Source organism: Tachypleus tridentatus, chromosome 3, assembly GCF_004210375.1.
Source record: "Tachypleus tridentatus isolate NWPU-2018 chromosome 3, ASM421037v1, whole genome shotgun sequence".
In the NCBI taxonomy this organism is placed as follows: domain Eukaryota; kingdom Metazoa; phylum Arthropoda; class Merostomata; order Xiphosura; family Limulidae; genus Tachypleus; species Tachypleus tridentatus.
Genome location: NC_134827.1, coordinates 24,076,738 through 24,099,674, shown reverse-complemented (window position 1 = coordinate 24,099,674; position 22,937 = coordinate 24,076,738). Strand labels below are relative to the sequence as shown.

Sequence of the window (22,937 nt, the reverse complement as noted above, 5' to 3'; positions counted from 1 at the left end):
GTTGGTGGTGGGTGGTGATTATTGGCTGCCTTCCCTTCACTTTTACACTGCTAAATTAAAGATGGCTAGCACAGATAAGATAACCCTCGTGTAGCTTTGCGCCAAATTGAAAGCAAACTATATAACTATATATCTTTACGGAAAGTTACAAAATATTCTCGGTTAACCTTAACATAAAATTGCCATCTGTTCCAAAACAAACAAACACTTATATATGTCAACCTGTTGATTTTATGAACATTTCTCAGATGGAGATAAACAGAACTGTCATTTCTCCTTCTAAAGATGTTTTGGAAGATTATATTTATCTCGGAATGATATAAGGTAAAGAATAATAACATTCTGAGAGACTAGAATGGATAATACCATGGAAATAAAACATCTTTCTTTACCCTCACATATAACTGGAATATTTTAACTGAACGACACCTCATGCTACTTACGGACTAAACGAATTGGTCAAAATACTCTAGTGCTCAGAAACAACCATCTCTAATTTTAAACAACTGACCGAGAGGAGCTGGGCAGGCTAGTCAACAGCATATGCCGCCACAAGGGCTTTGACAAACTCTTTGAACCGAATATTGGAATTGCTGTCTGCTGCTGGAAGTCCAGAGCCTGTTCAGCTACAAATCATCTCGAATATTGGACAGTACAAAACGGCTAACAACAAGCCACACTAGAATGTAACATAAATCATGCAGGGAATTCAAAAGAAGCACAAATTACAATATAACATGGAATTAAGGTACACCAAAAATTACAATGTAGTAGAGTAATGAAAATAATCACAAATTACAATATAACACGGAATTACAATATACCACATATTACAATGTAGTAGAGTAATAAAAAGAAGCACAAATTACAATATAACATGAAATTAAAATATACCACAAATTACAATGTACTAAAGTAATGAAAATAATCACAAATTACAATATAATATGGAATTATGATATACCACAAATTACAATGTAATAGAGTAGTAAAAATAATCACAAATTACAATATAACATGTATTTAAAATATACCACAAATTACAATGTAATAGAGTAATAAAAATAATCACAAATCACAATATAGTAGAGTAATAAAATATCACAAATTAGAACATAATGTAGAGTAATAAAAATAATCACAAGATACAATAGAATAGAGTAGTAAAATATCATAAATTACAATAGAGTAATAAAAATATTCTCAAGTTACAATATAACAGAGTAATAAAGTATGACAAATTACTATATAATACAGTGATAAAAATAATCACAAATTACAATATAATAGAATAATAAAATATCACAAATTGCAATAGAATAGAGTAATAAAAATAATCACAAATTCCAGTATAATAGAGTAATAAAAATAATCACAAATTAAAGTGTAATAGAGTAATAAAAATAATCACAAATTGCAATATAGTAGAGTAATAAAATATCACAAATTAGAACATAATGTGAAATAATGAAAATAATCACAAGTTACAATAGAATAGAGTAGTAAAATATCATAAATTACAATGTAAAAGAGTTATAAAAATAATCACCAAACACAACAGAATAGAGTAATAAAATATCACAAATTACAATGTATTAGAGTAATAAAAATAATCACAAGCTAGGATATAATTGAGTAATAAAATATCACAAATTACAATAGAGTAATAAAAATAATCTCGAGTTACAATATAACAGAATAATAAAGTATCACAAATTACTATATAATACAGTGATAAAAATAATCACAAATTGCAATAGAATAGAATAATAAAATATCACAAATTCCAAGATAATAGAGTTATAAAAATAATCACAAATTGCAGTATAATAGAGTTATAAAAATAATCACAAATTACAATATAATAGAGTAATAAAATATCACAAATTGCAATAGAATAGAGTACTAAAATATCACAAATTACAATATAATAGAGTAATAAAAATAATCACAAAACACAACAGAATAAAGTAATAAAATATCACAAATTTCAATATAATAGAGTAATAAAAATAATCACAAATTACAATATATTAGACAAATAAAAATAACCACAAATTACAGTATAACATAATAGAAAAATATCACAAATTAAACTATAATATGGAGTAATAAAAATAATCACAAGTTAATATATAATATAGTTATAAAATATCACAAATTACAATATAGTAGAGTAATAAAAATAATCACAAGTTAATATATAATATAGTTATAAAATATCACAAATTACAATATAGTAGAGTAATAAAAATAATCACAAGTTACAATATAATAGAGTAATAAAATATCACAAATTACAATATAGTAGAGTAATAAAAATAATCTCAAGTTGCAATGTAATAAAGTAACAAAATATCACAAATTGCTATATAATAGAGTAATAAGAATAATCACAAAATAGAGTATAATAGAGTAATACAAATAATCACAAATTACAGTATAACAGAGTAATAAAATATCGCAAATTAGAATATAGTTGAGTAATAAAAATAATCACAAGTTACAATATAATAAAGTAATAAATATCACAAATTACAATATAATACAATATAATCACAAAACACAATAGAATAGAGTAATAAAATATCACAAATTTCAATATAATAGAGTAATAAAAATAATCACAAATTACAATACAGTAGAGTAATAAAAAATCACAAATTACAATATAGTTGAGTAATAAAAATAATCACAAATTACAGTATAACAGAGTAATAAAATACCACAAATTAGACTATAATGTGAAGTAACAACAATAAGCACAAGTTACAATATATCAGAGTAATAAAATATGACAAATTACAATATTGATTGATTTAGTGTTTTATGGCACAAAGCAGCTAGGCTATCTGCGCCAAATTACAATATTATAGAGTAATAAAACTAATCACAAATTACAATATAACAGTCTAATGAAATATCACAAATTGCAATAGAATAGAGTAGTAAAAATAATCACAAATTGCAATAGAATAGAGTAGTAAAAATAATCACAAATTACAATATAATAGAGTCATAAAAATAATCTCAAATTGCAGTATATTAGAGTAATAAAAATAATCACAAATTACAATATAATACTTGATTAAATATATCACAAATTACAACAGAAAACGGGAAACACAAAAGGTAACACAAATTAGAATACAACATAATAATGATTTAATTATACTACAAACTACAGTGGAATGCAGGATTAAAACCACAACAAATTACAACATGATACGGAATTAAAACGTACCTCAAATTACGATATACCACAGTGTTATAGCTTATCATTGTTTAAAATATAACAATACACAGTATAAAACAGACAATTCTCTTATACACATGAAAAGAAAATAACGGTTTCGTATTTACCAATCACAGTTAAACGTAGACAAACAAAACATCCAATGAACAACGTTTCTAACAGATCACGGTCACCCTTTCACAACCACCGTGGTTCAATGATTTTCAGCCGGCTCTTTGCGAAACTTTGTGCCGTAAGTATTTCGAGCCATGTGGAACTGGAACACTTATAAATCCGATTATAAAGAAAGTAGACGTGAACTTTAGGCTGTTATTCGACTTCTCTTTTAAATCTTTATCTTAGTTATATTCTAATGTATAACATTACTCTTTCTAACCTTTCGAACTTGTCATAATTTTATCTGTCCAGCTGCAGTCGCTAATTAAAATAAAGGGCGATTTTATGTTAGGGTTAACCGCGGATATTTTAAATCCTTCCGTAAACCTTGTACAGTGTTTTAGTTTGTTTTGAATATCGCACAAAGCTACACGAGGGCTATCCGCGCTTTCCGTCCCTAATTTAGCAATGTAAGACTAGACGGAAACTAAAAGTAAATTCAAGTGTGCCAAAAGTAATGCCTACGAAAACTAACAACAAGCCTCCAAAATCAAAAGTTCGGCATGGCCACGTGATTAAGACACTCGACTCGTAATCTGAGGGTCGCGGGCTAGAATCCCCGTCACACTGAATATGCTCGCCATTTCAGCTGTCTTCCCTCTAGTGTTGCACTGCTAAGTTAGGGACGGCTAGCACAGATAGCCTTCATGTATCCTTACGCGATATTCAAACAAACCACCAAAATCAAAACTGAACCCAAACCTACAAATTGGACTGACACGCAAAGGAAGTAAGTCACAATCCGAGATCAGGCTTTCAAACATGTGTATGGTGAAAGAATCCCTCACTGATGGTTGAATACTTTCTTGAGATTATGGGATCAATAAATAGCAGGGGTCATCACGATTGACACTAAGCCTCAACAGATTCGTGTAAATACAAAGGTAGCTCTAGTGGAAATAACTGGAAAATTGCGACCTACTTAAAGTAATGGTTGCAGCTGGGCTATGGCTAATTCCTAACACTTGAACTTGTATTTACTATCGTACTAAGATTTTGTACATACATTTTTAGGATGGCATGCCATCAAAAGTTACCACCAAAACTTTCATCCTAAAAAACATTACATCAGAGAAATTCTGAAAAGTCCTTCGGTACAATAGAATTGTTTGAAGTTAAGCACTAAGCTACACAATGGGCTAATTGTGCTCTGCCCACCACGGGTATCGAAACCCAGTTTCGTATCAAAGAAACCATCAGAGAAAAGAGCCAGCAGCTGAACAACAGTAAAGGAAAAACCAGTAGATTACAATACTTTTCAAATAAGGTTACTTACCATATTCCACTGGTAGCATACTTTATCTATAAACATAATAAACAAATACATATATTTGTTATAACATTACAATGTTACTTTATCTATAAACATAATAAACAAATACATATATTTGTTATAACATTACAATGTTACTTTATCTATAAACATAATAAACAAATACATATATTTGTTATAACATTACAATGTTACTTTATCTATAAACATAATAAACAAATACATATATTTGTTATAACATTACAATGTTACTTTATCTATAAACATAATAAACAAATACATATATTTGTTATAACATTGAAATCATCAGTAACTTAATGGACTTTCTGAGTGAACATAAATGTAATCCCGAAGATTTTTAGTTTGTTAGAACAGTATATTAAGAAAACGCGCATACAAACATGATGAAGAAACCATAATACATAAAACATTACGTAACAGGTTAATAATGATACGGTACTAAAACCGAGTTTTAAACAAACGACTAATATTAATAGTTTTTCATAAACAACTAAAAACGTTTATAAGAAAACTAAAGATGAAATTATGTTTTAAAACCTCAAGGTTTGAACCATGTTTTTATATTATTCTGCACTCCAGACTACTATACAGGCGCTGTTTCTTAGGAAAGTCATCAAGGTTTGAAACATGTTTCTATATTATTCTGCACTACAGACAATTGTATAGATGCTGTTTCTTAGTAAAACCATAAGTGTTTGAACCATGTTTCTACGTTATTCTGTACTCCAGACTATTGTACAGGCGCTGTTTCTTCTTTATGCTACAAGACAGTTTTCTTCAAGGTCGTTTCTCTTCTCAGACTATATGCTTTATGTTTATGAATATTTCTTGTTTGTGCAAGATAAATATATATATATATGTATATAATTAAAACTTGATAAAACAAACAAAGATTAACAAAAGATACCTAAAAAAAAGTAACAACATTGTCATATATGACAACTGATGTTGTGATTAAGCCTAAAAAGAAAGCTAATAAACATTACATACAGTTTGTTTGTTTGTTTTGGAATTTCGCACAAAGCTACTCGAGGGCTATCTGTGCTAGCCGTCCCTAATTTACCAGTGTAAGACTAGAGGGAAGGCAGCTAGTCATCACCATCCACCGCCAACTCTTGGGCTACTCTTTTACCAACGAATAGTGGGATTGGCCATCACATTCTAACGCCCCCACGGCTGGGAGGGCGAGCATGTTTGGCTCGACTCGGGCACGAACCCGCAACCCTCAGATTACGAAGCGCACGCTTTAACGCGCTAGGCCATGCCAGGCCCATTACATACAACAGATATGCTCTCCAAGTGCCGAAATAACAGAGCGTTCGTGTGACAAGGAATGCACTCTTATAATAAATTTAAATTATTTACGTGTTAACTGTTGTATGAATGATTATATATGCTACATAGAACGATGCGCCATCTATATTTCACATCAACTAATAATTCAACGAATACGGTAAATATACTTTCCACGAAGGAAGATAGCCTAACTCAATTTTCCAGCTATTTCTCTATTTGTATAGAGGATGAGTGGACTTGTTACGAGTAAAGACACCGATGAACCATCTGCATTTCATATCGACTAAAATAAAGACAGTTTACACCCATTGCTAGCTTTCTCCCTCATTCTACAGGGTGTTTGAAAAGTCACTGTGCAGTTTTGTCTGTTAATAAATATATAAGTGCACAGTGACTTTCCGAACAGAATACTGTTACGATAAACGACAGCCTACCTGGATGCGCCATCTATATTTCACACATCGGCTAGTGAGCGAACTGTCATACTACAAAGACGGACAGCGTGGAACAATGTGTACGCATTTCACACTTCGGTTGCATGTGAGGGCGTTTCGTTTCTCACAAAACGCTTGTCGATTTCTTTTCGATCCTCAACACGTCGACTGTACAAATGTTCAACACTGTTTAGTATTAATTAAATATTTGTGATGGAGAAATAATTCATAGTTAAAAATTATGAAACGATGAGAATGGTTATTTAACAACATAATGTTTTTTTCTCTAGAGTCTGGACAATAGTTTGATTATTTGTAACAAATATAACTTTCTGAGTAGAAGAAAGTGGTTATTTGTAACTAAAATGTCTTTGTATCTCTTTCACTTCCGTCTTCTACAGTGATATAATTCAACAATCATGTAGTTTGTTCGCTTTTTTCAGTCGTAATAATCCAACAACTGTGTAGTTTCATTTCTTTGTTCAATGATGTAATCCAACTTTGTAGTTTGTTTGCTTTCTTCGATGACGGAATCTAGAAACCGTCTAGTTTGTTCACTTTCTTCAGTTATAATAATCCAACAACTGTGTAGTTTGTTCTCTTTTTTAAGTTATAATAATCCAACAACTGTGTAGTTTGTTCTCTTTCTTCAGTTATAATAATCCAACAACTGTGTAGTTTGTTCTCTTTCTTCAGTTATAATAATCCAACAACTGTATAGTTTGTTCGCTTTCTTCAATTATAATAATCCAACAACTGTGTAGTTTGTAAATGTTGAATGTATACTACAGATAGATAAGGAATTACACAATAAACCAAATTATCTGAACAATTTTCTTTTCTGTCAACCTGTTAGGTTTAAATATTTTCTAATCACACTAATAGGACAATCATTCCTCTTCTCCAGAACTTTTTTCCAAATAATCTACTTCCTTATCCAGCTCTTCTATTGAACTGCAATTAGTTTTAGCAATAGCTAATAAAGTTTATATAATCCATATTTTTTTAGTTTTGTGATAACTTGACGACCAGTTCAAGTTGGTATGAGTTTCTTTTCTAAATAACTTTGTTCTAAACACATTATTAAACAATATTGAGAAAAGACAACTGAACCTCATTCTCACTGCTATTGTTAAACTTAATAATAATAAAAATTTTACAGTCATTTGTTGAGAAACAAACCCAGCAAATGTATCGTCAACATATCTGACAAAAAAATATAATCCTATATTAACCGTGCTTTTAACTTTACAATCCAGCGTGCTCATAAAGATGTTAGCTTTTACAGATGTTAATGGACTGCCCATATTTACTCACCAGTCTGATCCTAAAATTATTCACTAAATTGAAATACAGTTTGTGTTGTTCTAAAAATTAACATTCGTTTAAAAATTTGGGAAAAAGTTATGTTGTTGGATTTTCATATAATATAAAACATGAAAGAGCACAATTAATAGATTCGTTTATTGATGCTTGTGTAAATAGCAAAAATCAAAACTAACTAGAAAACTACAAGGATTCAACGCACGTTTAAACTTGGTAAAATGTTCTGCAATTTTTATAACACATTCCCCCTGTATAAGATATAAATATCCACGCTAAAAATTTCCTAGGTTACATTTGGATACTTGTCTAGTAGATACAATAAGCCTGAGAGGTACATATTGCTTAAGTTTCTCAGGCAACCCATTAATGTTAGGTGGTTTTACAACAACAAATATTTAAAAGTTATAAAGACAATTTAGTAAGTTTATTTTTTAAATCTAATAAAAATTGGTTCTTTTCTTTTTGTTATATTTAGTTTGGTTGTTAATTACACATTCATAATCTAATAAAAATTGGTTCTTTTTTTCTTATATTTAGTTTGGTTGTTAATTACACATTCATAATCTAATAAAAAATGTTATATTTAGTTTGGTTGTTAATTACACATTCATAATCTAATAAAAATGGTTCTTTTCTTTTGTTATTGGTTCTTTTCTAATAAAAATTGGTTCTTTTGTTATATTTAGTTTGGTTGTTAATTACACATTCATAATCTAATAAAAATTGGTTCTTTTCTTTTTGTTATATTTAGTTTGGTTGTTAATTACACATTCATAATCTAATAAAAATTGGTTCTTTTCTTTTTGTTATATTTAGTTTGGTTGTTAATTACACATTCATAATAGTCTCAGTCACTTAACAATTCACTCGTTTTACTTACATAATCACAATAATTCATAAATGCAACAGCATCATCTTGGTCAGCTTACGTAATAACCAAATTATTATTTTCTCGTAATTTTTTAAGAGCCTTGAGTTCAGGTTTTGTTAGGTTAGGTTTAATACATTTAAACATAGTCACCAATCTTCTCATATTCTTAGAAAAAATCACCGAGACCGTTAAATAAATACCCATTTTTGGGTACCTGTGGATAATAAACATAGTTGTTCCTACAACAAGATTATGAAATATTTGTTCTCTTGTCTCATCCATTCTTGTTAACTGGATAACTAGTTTTCTAATAAAATCTTCCAATTCTGCTTTTATATCCAACAAAGATGTTCTTTTAGGGAAAATGACAAAATTGAGTCTTTTTTTTTTAACATTTGATTTTGAACATCCGTTAACTTGGATGACGATATGTTGTGAGCATCTGTAATAATACTTCGATTCACCCCCTCAGGAACATTACTAGAACTGGAGTTGGGATTGTTCCTTTTAAAAATTATAAGCTTTCTTTCATGACTTGCTTTGATCCTTGCATCCAGATAAGTTACTTTTTTTTTTTTTAATAAAATAATTCATAAAAGCATAATCTTCAGGAACAACTCGTCTACTCAAGGTCCCTCCTCACACCAAGTTTCCTGTTATATAAATAGTGTCGTTATTGATACTTACGTTCTAAATGTTCCTTGAGTAGTTTATTTTGTAACCCTTATTTCATGACCTTTCTTATTTGGTGCAAGCAATTTAAATTAATGGAACTATGGAATAAGCCCTTCATTTTTTGTTAGTTTTCAAAAACGCAATGTCCAATCTAACTTTCTTACCACGTAAGTAGGTTTTCTATAAGAGCCCAAACGTATCTTTGGTAACAATTCTGTAGCGAGTTAACAAATTTTGACCCAACAAAGTCGTCATTTCACACGAAATAAACAGAAAAATACACAAAATTAGAAACACGAAAGCACGAACAACCTCACTAATTTGCTGAACAATCTTTCAATTTAAATACTAATGTTGACTGTATCTCATGCTGTGAAGAATTTAAAACACCTAAAATGGGATAGAAATACATCTAACTTTCGTGACTATTAATCGAGTCGATGACGTCAACCACATAACCTTGAGCTAGCATAAATATAAACCTACTCTTTATGTTTTATTTATTGAAGATTTGTATTCCTTTATCATGATTCTCGGAGACACATAAGCAAGATGCACCTCTCAGGTTTATTGTATCTACTAGACCAGTGTTTAACTATAACCTTGGAACATTTTTAGCCTGGATATTTAGACCTCACGCATCTCAATGGGGAATGTATTAAACAACAGCAAAAACGAACATTTTACCGAGTTTTAACGTACGTTCAGTCCTCGTAGTTTTCTAGTTAGTTGTGAAGTGTGTTATTTACACAAGCATCAATCAACGAATCTGTTGATTGTGCTCTTTCTCGTTTTATATTATATGAAAATCCAAGAACACAACTTTCTTCACAAATTTTAAAACGAGTGTTAAATTTTACAACAACACAAGCTGTATTTCAGTTTAGTGAACAATTTTATGATCAGACTGAGGGACAAATATGGGCAGTCCATTAACATCTGTTATAGCTAACATTTTTATGAACATGCTGAATTATAAAGTTAAAAGCACGGTTAATATAGGATTATGTTTTTTATCAGATATGTTGAAGTTATATTTGCTGGGTTTGTTTCAAAACAAATGGTTGAACAGTTTTTACTCTTAACAAGTTTACTACACAATGACATTAAATCTAACAATGACAAGGAAAACAGGGGTTCAGTTATCTTTCCTCAATATTGTTTAATAATGCTTTTAAAACGAAGTTGTTTAAAAAAGAAACTCATATTAAGTTAAACTGATCGTCAAGTTATCACAAAACTAAAAAAAAAATAAGAATTATAATGACGTTATTAGCTATTTTTTAAACTAATTGCAGTTTAACAGAATAAAGAAGTACATTATCTAGATAATGTTCTGATGAAGATAAATGATTATCCTATTAGTGTAGTTAGAAAATACTTAAGAATTGTTAAGTTGAAAAAATAAAAGATTATTCAGATAATTTGGTTCATTGTATAATTCCTTATGTAACTGGCCTACCAACCACAAAAAAATAAAACTTTGGAAAGAAATGGAAAGGATGTATAAGTTTCCAGTTGCAGGAAAATTTGTATTTTTACCAGAAAAGGAAGATGGATATAATGGGTGTGTGTTTTCTTATAGCAAAGCCACATCGAGCTATCTACTGAGCCCACCAAGAGGAACTGAACCAGTGATTTTAGCGTTGTAAATCCGTAGACTTACCGCTGTACCAGAGAGGAACTTAAAAAAAAAAAAAGAATTCAACCGACTACTTTTGACTAAAAAGTAGTTTGCAGTGTAGAATGTACGGACCGAATTAATTTTTACATAGGGAGACTGAAAAAAATGTAATTATTAAAATGACACATGTCTGTCACACGTCTACCAACATTTTAAAAATATAGAATGTTGTACTGAAAATAAAATTGTTAAAATTATTTGTCCAGAACCTAATATTAACAAACGTAATATAAAAGAAGCCATTTTGACAAAGGAATACAAACCTTTAATAAATAAAACACATGGAATAGGTTTATACTCGCGCTATCTCAAGGTTATGTGGTTGGCGTCACTAACTGGGTGTCATGTACAATTGTGCTGATTACCTGATAATTCCACGTTTACTGTGGCGGAATATTTTCTTTTAAAAATGATGCATTTTTGTTCAATATTCGAACTGTGTAGTTCATTCACTTTCTTCAAATATAATAATCTAATAAACGTTTAATTTTTCATTTTCTAAATGATCAAATTCAACACCCATATAGTTTATTCGCGTTTTTCAGTGATTTCTTTGCTTTCTTGAAAGATAATAATCGAACAACAGTGTAGTTTGATCGCTTTCTTTATTAATAATGGCCAGGTGGTTACGGCGAATTACGAATCGTAATTCGAGGGTCGCGGGTTCGAATTCCCGTCATACCAAACATGCTCGCCCTTTCAGCCGAGGGGCGTTATAATGTGATGGTCAATTCCACTTTTCGTTGGCAAAAGAGTGGTCAAATGTTGGCGGTGTGTGGTGATAACTAGCTGCCTTCCCTCTAGTCTTACACTGCTAAATTAGGGACGGCTAGCGCAGATAGCCCTCGAGTAGCTTTGCGCGAAATTCTAAACAAACAAACAAACAAGCAATCAGTAATAATAATCAAAATACCGTGTAATTTATTTGCAATCTCAATTTTAACAATCGTCTTGTTTGTTCACTTTCTTTAATGATAAATAATCCAACAACAATGTAGTTTGTTCGATCTCTTCAATGATGAAATCCATGAATTGTGTGTTTGCTCACTGTTTTCAATGATTATAATCTTAACACAGTCTAGTTTGTTCGCTTTCTTCAATGATGAAATCCAACAATAGCGTGATGTGTTCGCTTTTTTTTAATTATAATAATCCATCATCATCCAGATAATATATTCCTCTTCTTCAATGATAAAATCCAGCAACTGTCCAGTTTGTTGGCTTTCTTCAATTATAATGATTTAAAAACTGTGTTCTTTGTTCGATTTCTTCAATGGTAATACTCTAACAACAACCTACTATGTTTGTTTTATTCAGTGACAGTAATCCAACAACCGTATATGTTCGATATTTTCGGTGATAATAGTCCAACAACATTGTTGTTTGTTCAGTAATAATTTTAAAAAATGTGTACTTTGTTCGTTTTCTTCAATTATGAAAACCAATAGCCGTGTTGTTTGTTCGCTTTTTACCATGATAATAATCCAACAACCGTCTAGTTTGTTATGTAATAATTATTTAGTTATGTAGTCGAGGGAAACTACAGAATGAGCTAAAGGTGATGTACTTGCCTTCCAAGAAACGTATAGAATAAATGGTATTTAACGATGACTCTTGACTTAGCGTTTTGATAACTACCTCTATGCCTAGTCCTTCAATCGAATGCCTCGTTGAATCAATAGACACAACAACAACACATTATATTTATGACGAATGAAAGTCCCATGACTTTTAGACCAGCCTGTGAAATTGGACAGTTTCATTGACAGAGCTAGATAATAATCCTTATAGAAGGTACCGAGTTTTAAAATCAACAACAACAAAAAAACATTAATACCATTCCTACGACAAAAATTACAAAACTTTAAAACTATCAACGCTGTGTAATGCAACTTATCACAGTGGTTTCGTTAGAGTCACGTGAATCTGACGTGTGCCTTAATCTCGTGAGCTTAATCACGTGAATATCTTACCTCGCGAGTCTGTGTAAGTGATATAATTAAAATGTATCAACAGTAATAAATAAAGTACTGAAATATAAGTATTAACACGTGTGCGGCACGAGTTGATTTCATATTATTATTACTTACTGTAGTCTACGGGCCTTCAGTTACAATTAAAATCTTAATTTTGTTATGAAGTTTATCTGCCTAAACATGTTTATTGTGTTTTAAGGTAAAACTGTTGTTTTGTTATTTCGGTTTCGAATGTTAAAATGTGCAGTGACTTAGATTTGAATATCCTATTCATTTTATTTTCAAACTTGTTTTTATATTTCCTCGTAACTGTTGCAGAGATTTAATCAAACCAAGTAATTCTTTGGTTCCGAAGATCTTTAAGGTCCATACGTTTATCTTCTGTATTTAGGAACTGTTGCTATTGGCTGGTGTCTGAAGAACAGAATTATGTTAACTGTAGAAATGTTTATGCTTCTAATGTTAAACGGACTACATTTTTGGGTAATGCTACACAGTAATGACGTTTTCCGAAATGGTGTCTGTTTAGCCACTCAAAATCATGACACACGCGAACACTTGTATAGCTGTATTTTAAATGTTAAGAACACCAACAGTACTGCAGAATTGAGTTTTAAATGTTAAGGAAACAAACAGAACCTCAGCCTTTAGCTTGAAACATCAAGAAAACGAAACCTCAGAGATGAGTTTCAAACATTAACACAACAAATAAAACCCCAAATTGAGTTTTAAATGTTAAGAAACAAACAGAGCTGCAGACATGAGTTTTAAACATCAAGAAGAGAAACCTCAGAGTTAAGTTTTAAACGTTTTCGCATCAGGAGAATCTCACAGGAGATTTTAATTGCATTTTACCTTCACAAAAAGAAAAACGTTTTCTTTGAGGCTCTGTTATTCGATTTACTGCGGGTATTAAAATTATATGCTTTGTTTTGAATTTCGCGCAAAGGTACTCAAGGGTTGTCTGCACTAGTCGTCCCTAATTTAGCAGTGTAAGACTAGAGGGAAGGCAGCTAGTCATCATCACCCACCGCCAACTCTTGGGCTCCTCTTTTACCAACAAATAGCGGGATTAACCGTCACATTATAATGCTCCCAAGGCTGAAAGGGCGAGCATGTTTGGTGTAAAGGGAATTCGAACCCGCAAAATTCTATGTACAGTGTTGGGTATGTTGAAGCTATACGATGCAGTGTTACACATTTTGAAAAGTTTTACTTCCATGAGAAATAATGGTATAGTGCTGTATATTAATGGTATAGTGCTGTATATTAATGGTATAGTGCTGTATATTTTGAATATATTTGACCCCATGAGAAATAAAGTATAGAGCTTTATATTTTGAAAAAACCAAAAACCGTAAGAAATAAAAAATTGCAGTACAGTTTGATACAGTAAAGCACTCAGCTACACAATGTCATCTGTGTTTCTTCTCCAAGGGTATCGAAACCCCGTTTTTAGTTTTATAAGTCCGTAAATTTACGTTTTTAAAACTGGGGAGGCTTTATCACCGAGACAACGGGCCTGGCATGCCCAGGTGGGTTAAGGAATTCGACTCGTAATCCGAGGATCGCGGGTTCGAATCCCCGTCGCACCAAACATGCTCGCCCTTTCAGCCATGGGGACATTGTAATGTGATGGTCAATCCTACTATTCGTTGGTAAAATAGTAGCCCAACAGTTGGCGTTGGGTGGTGATGACTATCTACCTTCCCTCTAGTCTTGCACTGCTAAATTAGGGACAGCTACCGCAGATAGCCCTCGAGTAGCTTTGCGCGAAATTAAAAAAAAACACCGAGAAAAAACACATTAGCGATATTTTTAATAAAACATATTCAATATCGGATAAGAAAAAGAAGAATATAGGTTTATTGTCGTTTCAGTAAAAATAACAAGTCTTTAACAACCTGTTTAATGAAAAGAGTTCGTCGTTTCGGCTTTGATACCGAGGCCTCCTCATTCAACAGGAAAATACAGTCCTCTAACTTTCTTAAGCCTATCAAATACGTTTGTTTTCTGTATAAGACAAGAAGTAATGAGTTTTGAAGTGGATCAAACACGTGAAAAATTACGATGCAATTTTCACACTGAAGTTTAGCTTCAATGATTGTGCGCAAGATTCAGAACAACGAGTGTTATTTTCATAAAGCAGTTTAGTATCAGCGATTACCTTTATAATGTAAATATTTACTGTTTTGACTTGTAATTTGTGTATACAAGAGCTATTTTGTTAACACTGCTGTTTAGAAACGAAACGTACTTGCTGTGGTTATTTGCAATACATAATTTAAACAGAGGTAAAGGATAAAGCTTACATTGGTATATGAGCATAGATAAGACAAACGTGATCATGATCTGAATAAGAATAAATTTGTGACTTATTCCAGCTAAACATAGTACATTTGATTCTAGATGAAAAATCTAGGATTTTAACTACACTAAGTAGTGGTCTGAGAAGGAGTTACAATGTGGGGGAGTGTGGCTAAACATGCTGATTTGCAATGAGAGATTGAAAGTTTAAGGAACTGCTAAAAGCAGCTCATTATAGGGTGTCTGGGGACATGTCCCCCCAGAAAATAAATATAATAATATAATTTACATTTGTTATATAATATGTAAAAGTGGAGATGCTGTAACACCTTCCTGTTCCAATGCCTCTGCTTAAGGTGATATTTTTGCCATTACAGTCAAAATGCCAAAACTTTTAAAGCAAGACTTTAACAGCGTGATGCTTTTCACACTCTTGTATTGCGTTACAACAACGCGGTTCACACTTGATATTTTAAGATGAACTTGCACACTTCTTCAATCCGTGTTTTATTTTGTTTGCTAAGATTAGTTCGAGCGGGAATTGTTATTTTGAACTATATACAGAGCGTCCCATGTCTTCTGCAAACAAGCTATTTACTCTTACCAACCTCGTGAGCGAGCGGGAAACACAACAGATAAATATACACCAGGCGCGTCACTCGGACCCGTCAATTTGCTGATTTGACCCAAACTACATTGATCCGGGCAACTCAGTCACGTGATTATCACCAACCAGCCAGTGTATTAAGACAAGCAGACGCCGCTGAGCTGATGTCGCTGCGTTAGAAGAAACGTATGAGGGACATTGGTATTGACCTGCATTTTTTTGTACTGATGTAAAGAATCCATGAGTGACCTTCAAACCGTAGGTAAGTACGTTATCCTTGGTTCTTCCACTATTAGATTCGAGACGTTCATTTATTATAACAACCTTTATTTTCACAAAGTACACGTGATTTGAACAACACCCTCCGTGCGTCGTCACCGACATATACTCAAAATGGCGACAACGAATCGCTGTAAATTGTCTGTTCGAGAAAAACAAAATTTTATTTGTCGCCTTCACAGTTAAGACAGTCAGGGCCATTGACTGTTCTGTTCTTGAATTTATTATTCTCATGGAGAAGAATCCAAGAGCTAAGAAAATCGCTGACTAATATTCACGTGCACTTTTTCTTCACTCTATCATAATCATTGAAGGCCTATCAGCTGGGACCGCGAATCGTGTGCAGGCGTACGTGAGATCAGTCGAGTTTTGTGGAGAATGTTCTTAATTTTAGGCTTAATACTGTCAATAACAGTTACCAGTTCCAGGCTGAAACCCTCTGTTCATCTTTTATGGTTCGTCTCTTGTAGTTTGTGTTCTCTAGTTTCAGTTTTTAAAGTGTTTTTTTCTGTGTGTTTTGAAGCGCGGGTGTTTCCTTTATGGTACAGACCGTACAATTTGACAAGTATACAATAAAGAAACCCGAACTAGGAATTATTCCATGGAGTTCTAGCTCCAGACACTGTCATGGGCAAATGTTCTACAATATCGTGATTTACCGGAAGTCATTATTTGGGAAAAGTATCAGATCATTTAAGAGTTTTGAACTTAAAATACATGGGAAGGTGTTCGCTCACTAGGAACAGTGTAACGTATGTATGTCTACCTATCGCGGTCTGTATTTTTAGCCCCTTGGAAATGTAATGCATGACAATGTAACGACATTGCAGTGTGCGTACCAGGCCCTTAACATACACACACACACACACACACCTTGAGAATGTGGATAGTGTAAAGTTTTGGAGCACTACTAGTTCTTGTATGCACGAATATAAAGTATTCTCTTTACCTCTGAAAGAGTAAGTGAATAATATTTACAAAGTCACTACTTAAAAATGCTTAAACTATAATGAATGAGTTTGAATAATATCTAACACATTCACCTAGAAGCATTTTCATTATTTTTAACCATATATAGAAAACTAATAGGAAGGTTCTGTGAATTCAGATGTCTCGTGCATAGTTTTGGTTTTGGTAACACATGGGCGTTTGAATATAGGAAATCCGCGCTGATTCACGCGAAAAATAGTTAATTCAAAGATGTATAACAGCGTACTTATTACATGTTCTGTCATACGCGATCAGACTAAGTTGATTTTATGGACACATATTCATCATATGTATGACGTGTGGGGGAATCCCCCTTTGCTGTTCTTTTTTTAGTTAGTTTCTTGTTGTTTTCCTAAAAGTTAACTCTTGTAAATAACGTGTTGTACGTTATTGTGATATTGTTTTCTGCTACTGACATCAGAAGTAATGAAAATCTTTAAACATACAGTTCTTAAACAGTAATTAAAGTATTACATGAAAAATACGTGAAAATTTTCGTTTACGAAAAGAAAACTGAAAACTCGTGCGTTTCAGACACTTCAGAAAATATTTTAAAACTTCTAGGTAACAAATTTGGAAATTGATTTTTAACCATGAACCTCATATTACAACGAAAATATTTTAGTGCACTAAAAGAAAATGTGGATATAAATTTCACACATTTTAAATATATTTCATCTGTTGAAACACTTGAAATATCTTTCAACTATTGCAACATTTCAAATCTACTTCATCTATTGAAACACTTGAAATATCTTTCAACTATTGCAACATTTCAAATCTACTTCATGTACTGAAATACTTGAAATATCTTTCAACTATTGCAACATTTCAAATATATTTCATCTGTTGAAACACTTGAAATATCTTTCAACTATTGCAACATTTCAAATCTACTTCATGTACTGAAATACTTGAAATATCTTTCAACTATTGCAACATTTCAAATCTACTTCATGTACTGAAATACTTGAAATATCTTTCAACTATTGCAACATTTCAAATATATTTCATCTGTTGAAACACTTGAAATATCTTTCAACTATTGCAACATTTCAAATCTACTTCATCTATTGAAATACTTGAAATATCTTTCAACTATTGCAACATTTCAAATCTACTTCATCCATTGAAATACTTGAAATATCTTTCAACTATTGCAACATTTCAAATATATTTCATCTATTGAAACACTTGAAATATCTTTCAACTATTGCAACATTTCAAATCTACTTCATGTACTGAAACACTTGAAATATCTTTCAACTATTGCAACATTTCAAATCTACTTCATCTATTGAAACACTTGAAATATCTTTCAACTATTGCAACATTTCAAATCTACTTCATCTATTGAAACACTTGAAATATCTTTCAACTATTGCAACATTTCAAATCTACTTCATCTATTGAAACACTTGAAATATCTTTCAACTATTGCAACATTTCAAATCTACTTCATCTATTGAAACACTTGAAATATCTTTCAACTATTGCAACATTTCAAATCTACTTCATGTACTGAAATACTTGAAATACCTTTCAACTATTGCAACATTTCAAATCTACTTCATCTATTGAAACACTTGAAATATCTTTCAACTATTGCAACATTTCAAATCTACTTCATCTATTGAAACACTTGAAATATCTTTCAACTATTGCAACATTTCAAATCTACTTCATCTATTGAAACACTTGAAATATCTTTCAACTATTGCAACATTTCAAATCTACTTCATCTATTGAAACACTTGAAATATCTTTCAACTATTGCAACATTTCAAATCTACTTCATGTACTGAAATACTTGAAATACCTTTCAACTATTGCAACATTTCAAATCTACTTCATCTATTGAAACACTTGAAATATCTTTCAACTATTGCAACATTTCAAATCTACTTCATCTATTGAAACACTTGAAATATCTTTCAACTATTGCAACATTTCAAATCTACTTCATCTATTGAAACACTTGAAATATCTTTCAACTATTGCAACATTTCAAATCTACTTCATCTATTGAAACACTTGAAATATCTTTCAACTATTGCAACATTTCAAATCTACTTCATCTATTGAAACACTTGAAATATCTTTCAACTATTGCAACATTTCAAATCTACTTCATCTATTGAAACACTTGAAATATCTTTCAACTATTGCAACATTTCAAATCTACTTCATCTATTGAAACACTTGAAATATCTTTCAACTATTGCAACATTTCAAATCTACTTCATCTATTGAAACACTATGAAATATCTTTCAACTATTGCAACATTTCAAATCTACTTCATCTATTGAAACACTTGAAATATCTTTCAACTATTGCAACATTTCAAATCTACTTCATCTATTGAAACACTTGAAATATCTTTCAACTATTGCAACATTTCAAATCTACTTCATTTATTGAAACACTTGAAATATCTTTCAACTATTGCAACATTTCAAATCTACTTTATTTACTGAAATACTTGAAATATCTTTCAACTATTGCAACATTTCAAATCTACTTCATCTATTGAAACACTTGAAATATCTTTCAACTATTGCAACATTTCAAATCTACTTCATGTACTGAAATACTTGAAATATCTTTCAACTATTGCAACATTTCAAATCTACTTCATCTATTGAAATACTTGAAATATCTTTCAACTATTGCAACATTTCAAATCTACTTTATTTACTGAAATACTTGAAATATATTTAATCTAGTGAAACATTTCAACTCTACTTGTTCGACTGAAACACTTCAAATCGTCCTTTAAGAGTAAGAACTCGTTTCAATACATCTAAAATACTTTATATATCACTAAGAAGGATTATCCTGATGGATATTACAAATCATCTCTGTGTCTGAAACAATCAAAGATTATGCGTTTCAAGTTTAAGAGACTTGACAATGTCTGTGCAAATAAATAATTGATATTAAGAAACTCCTAGGATATTCAGCATCAACTGCAATAGATCATAAAGGAATGTGACTTGTTAAAGACCTTTAACCGTTAATATTACTTGACGTTTAAAATATGGATTTAATGTACAGAAAACCCTTCAAGTGTGTGAGATTCTGAGCAATAACATCAGTATTATCTGCTGTTCCTGCAGCTATTGTAAAAACAAAACAAAAATTTGTCAAAGTATTCCTCATTCTTACGTTTTCAAGCTCTGAAACTGACATTTTATCTCGAGACGTTCCTCTGGAAGTCACATGACATAATTTCAAAAGATCAAAGCTCTCACAGAGTGTACGTTTCACTGGCACTTTTTGTATCAAAACTGTCACTTTGCACAATAGATTCTAAGGTAGACTACGTAGCAGTAATAAAGTTACTGATTAACCTTTCTGCTGTCTATTTAGTTATCAGTTGTTGTTTAACACCATTCAAAAGCCCGTGTTGTTTTGTAGTCTCCTCAATAAATGAAAGTTTCTGAACAATTACAGAGAAATTTATAGTAGTTTTGTTATTGTTGTTATTAAGCAGTGCGCGTAACGTGTGTTTTCGATCACGTTTGTGATTTCATTGTAATGGCGAAATATATATTTTCGAATTACAGCTCATAGTGTTAAAAAAGAGTACGCAGTGGACTGAGTGTTCATATTAATCTCGTGTCAGAGTACACTGTCATGGCTAATAAAGTTTTTCTGTTATCTGTGATATACCCAACAACATTCAGTTGTTGTGTCTAGGCAGGTGATATAATACTGTGCCTTTTTAATATAATATTCAACAGCTTCGCAAACTTTGTCATTTAATTTTGAAATGAAGGTAATATGTAGCTAGATTATCCATAGAGCATCAATACGATTTTATAGATGCTCAGCCAAGAAAAGAATATGTGTATTCAACATTTGGAAGTTGAGTTTAAGAAAGAAAAAAAAAATCGTTTGAAACATTTGTAACCTGTTCTTAAGAATGTATTTTTTATTTTATTTTTTACATTTTCAGTACTTTAAAACTGACTTTCAGTAGATTCAGTACAAACATATGAAAGCCGAACAAGATAATATTGTGTATTCAAAGTTGGATTTTTTTCGGGTAAACGAAACGTTTAGGTTTGAAGTATATGTTACTCAGACATCTCATTTTTAAACGAAACGTTTACTCTGTCGTAAAAGAACGTACGTGAAATTTCTGGTACAAACCTGTCAATATTTAGGCCCGGCATGGTCACGTGGTTAGAGCGTGCGACTAGTGATCTGAGGGTCGCGGGTTCGAATCCCCATCGCACCAAACATGCTCGCCCTTTTAGCCGTGGAGGCGTTATAATGTGACGGTCAATCCCACTATTCGTTGGTAAAAGAGTAGCCTAAGAGTTGGCGGTGGGTGGTGATGACTAGCTGCCTTCCCACTAGTCTTATAGTGCTAAATTAGAGACTGCTAGCGCAGATAGCCCTCGTGTAGTTTTGTGCGAAATTCAAAAGAAACAAACAAACAAGTAAATAATTTCACTTGGAAGAGATACATATAAAAATATTTGTCTGACATCTCCAACACTTTGAAGTGTTACTTTGTCGTAATCTTTTGATTTGAAAAAAAAAAAGTTTCCTTTTATGTAAGGAAAACTTCACAGGACTCTTAAATGCGCAAACATGCAACGATGTATATACGTTGATTTCTGTATCTGGAATACAAGAAACTGCTCTTGAAGAAAGGTGTGCAAGGATTGATACATCTGGAACACCAACAGAATCAGTCTTCTAGGAAGGATAAACATTACATTAATAAGTGTTGAGTATTTGGAGCATGCCTTCAAGGGAAGTTAACGTCTCAGTATTCGAAACGTTTGTTTGTTTTTTAAGTTAGCACAAAGCAACATTGTGGGCTGTCTGTGTTCTTCTCACTACGGCTATCGGAACTCGGATTTTAGCATTGTAAGTCTTTAGACAAACTGAAACATTTGAAGCCTCTCTTTGAAGGAAAATCAGAATTAATTACAGGTCTGCCTGTGACTTATAATTCGAAATTTGTTTTTAAGGAATATTCTAGATAGATTTCTACGGTTAAAACAGAAATGTATTGTCATGATACATTCTATATCTAAAACGTTTGAATGTGCACTTCAAAATTAAATATACAAATCTGAATTTAATATCAGAGACTTTTACACGTGAAATTTTATTTGATAGGCGCGTGATACGTGACTTTATTATATAATATAATGATGTCGGGTCAAATATGTAGTTTACAACATAAAGGATATAAAATCTTGATCTCAAACGCTGTAGTATTGGACTTACTTCAAAGAATGGTATAGAAATCTAGGACTAAAACTCGCAATACGTGACTTAGAGGAAAAATGCATGGAAGCTTCTATATCTGAAAACTCTGGGGAAGGATAGATTCGGAAATCTAGTTGTAAAACAGAAAGTGTCTGATTTGAAAGAATAATACAAATCAATCTGTATGATAAATACTGGTATCAAGACCTGAAACAGAAAATATCTGATTTAAAAGAATGGCATGAAACCTGTAGAACGTGAAGAAAGACAGATATGGGAATCGAGATATGAAACAGGAAATGTCTGATTTAAAATAATGGCATGAAACCTGTAGAACGTGAAGAAAGATAGATATGGGAATCGAGATCTGAAACAGGAAATGTCTGATTTAAAAGAATTTGCATGAAACCTGTAGAACGTGAGGAAGGATAGATATGGGAATCGAGATCTGAAACAGGAAATGTCTGATTTAAAATAATGGCATGAAACCTGTAGAACGTGAGGAAGGATAGATATGGGAATCGAGATCTGAAACAGGAAATGTCTGATT

General features: G+C 31.7%; 1 protein-coding gene across 2 annotated transcripts in view; it reads left to right on the top strand.

Moving 5' to 3' along the window:
• Positions 1–15,987: 15,987 nt before the first annotated feature.
• Positions 15,988–22,937, top strand: part of LOC143246546 (polycomb complex protein BMI-1-like) — a 79,641-nt gene continuing 72,691 nt past the window's right edge. The window contains exon 1 of one of the 2 annotated variants that reach the window (XM_076493436.1): positions 15,988–16,144. In XM_076493436.1, coding sequence (XP_076349551.1) covers positions 16,123–16,144 — 22 coding nt within the window. In that variant the 5' untranslated portion in view covers positions 15,988–16,122. The remainder of the gene's footprint in view (positions 16,145–22,937) is intronic. The other variant, XM_076493440.1, reaches the window with a different exon arrangement.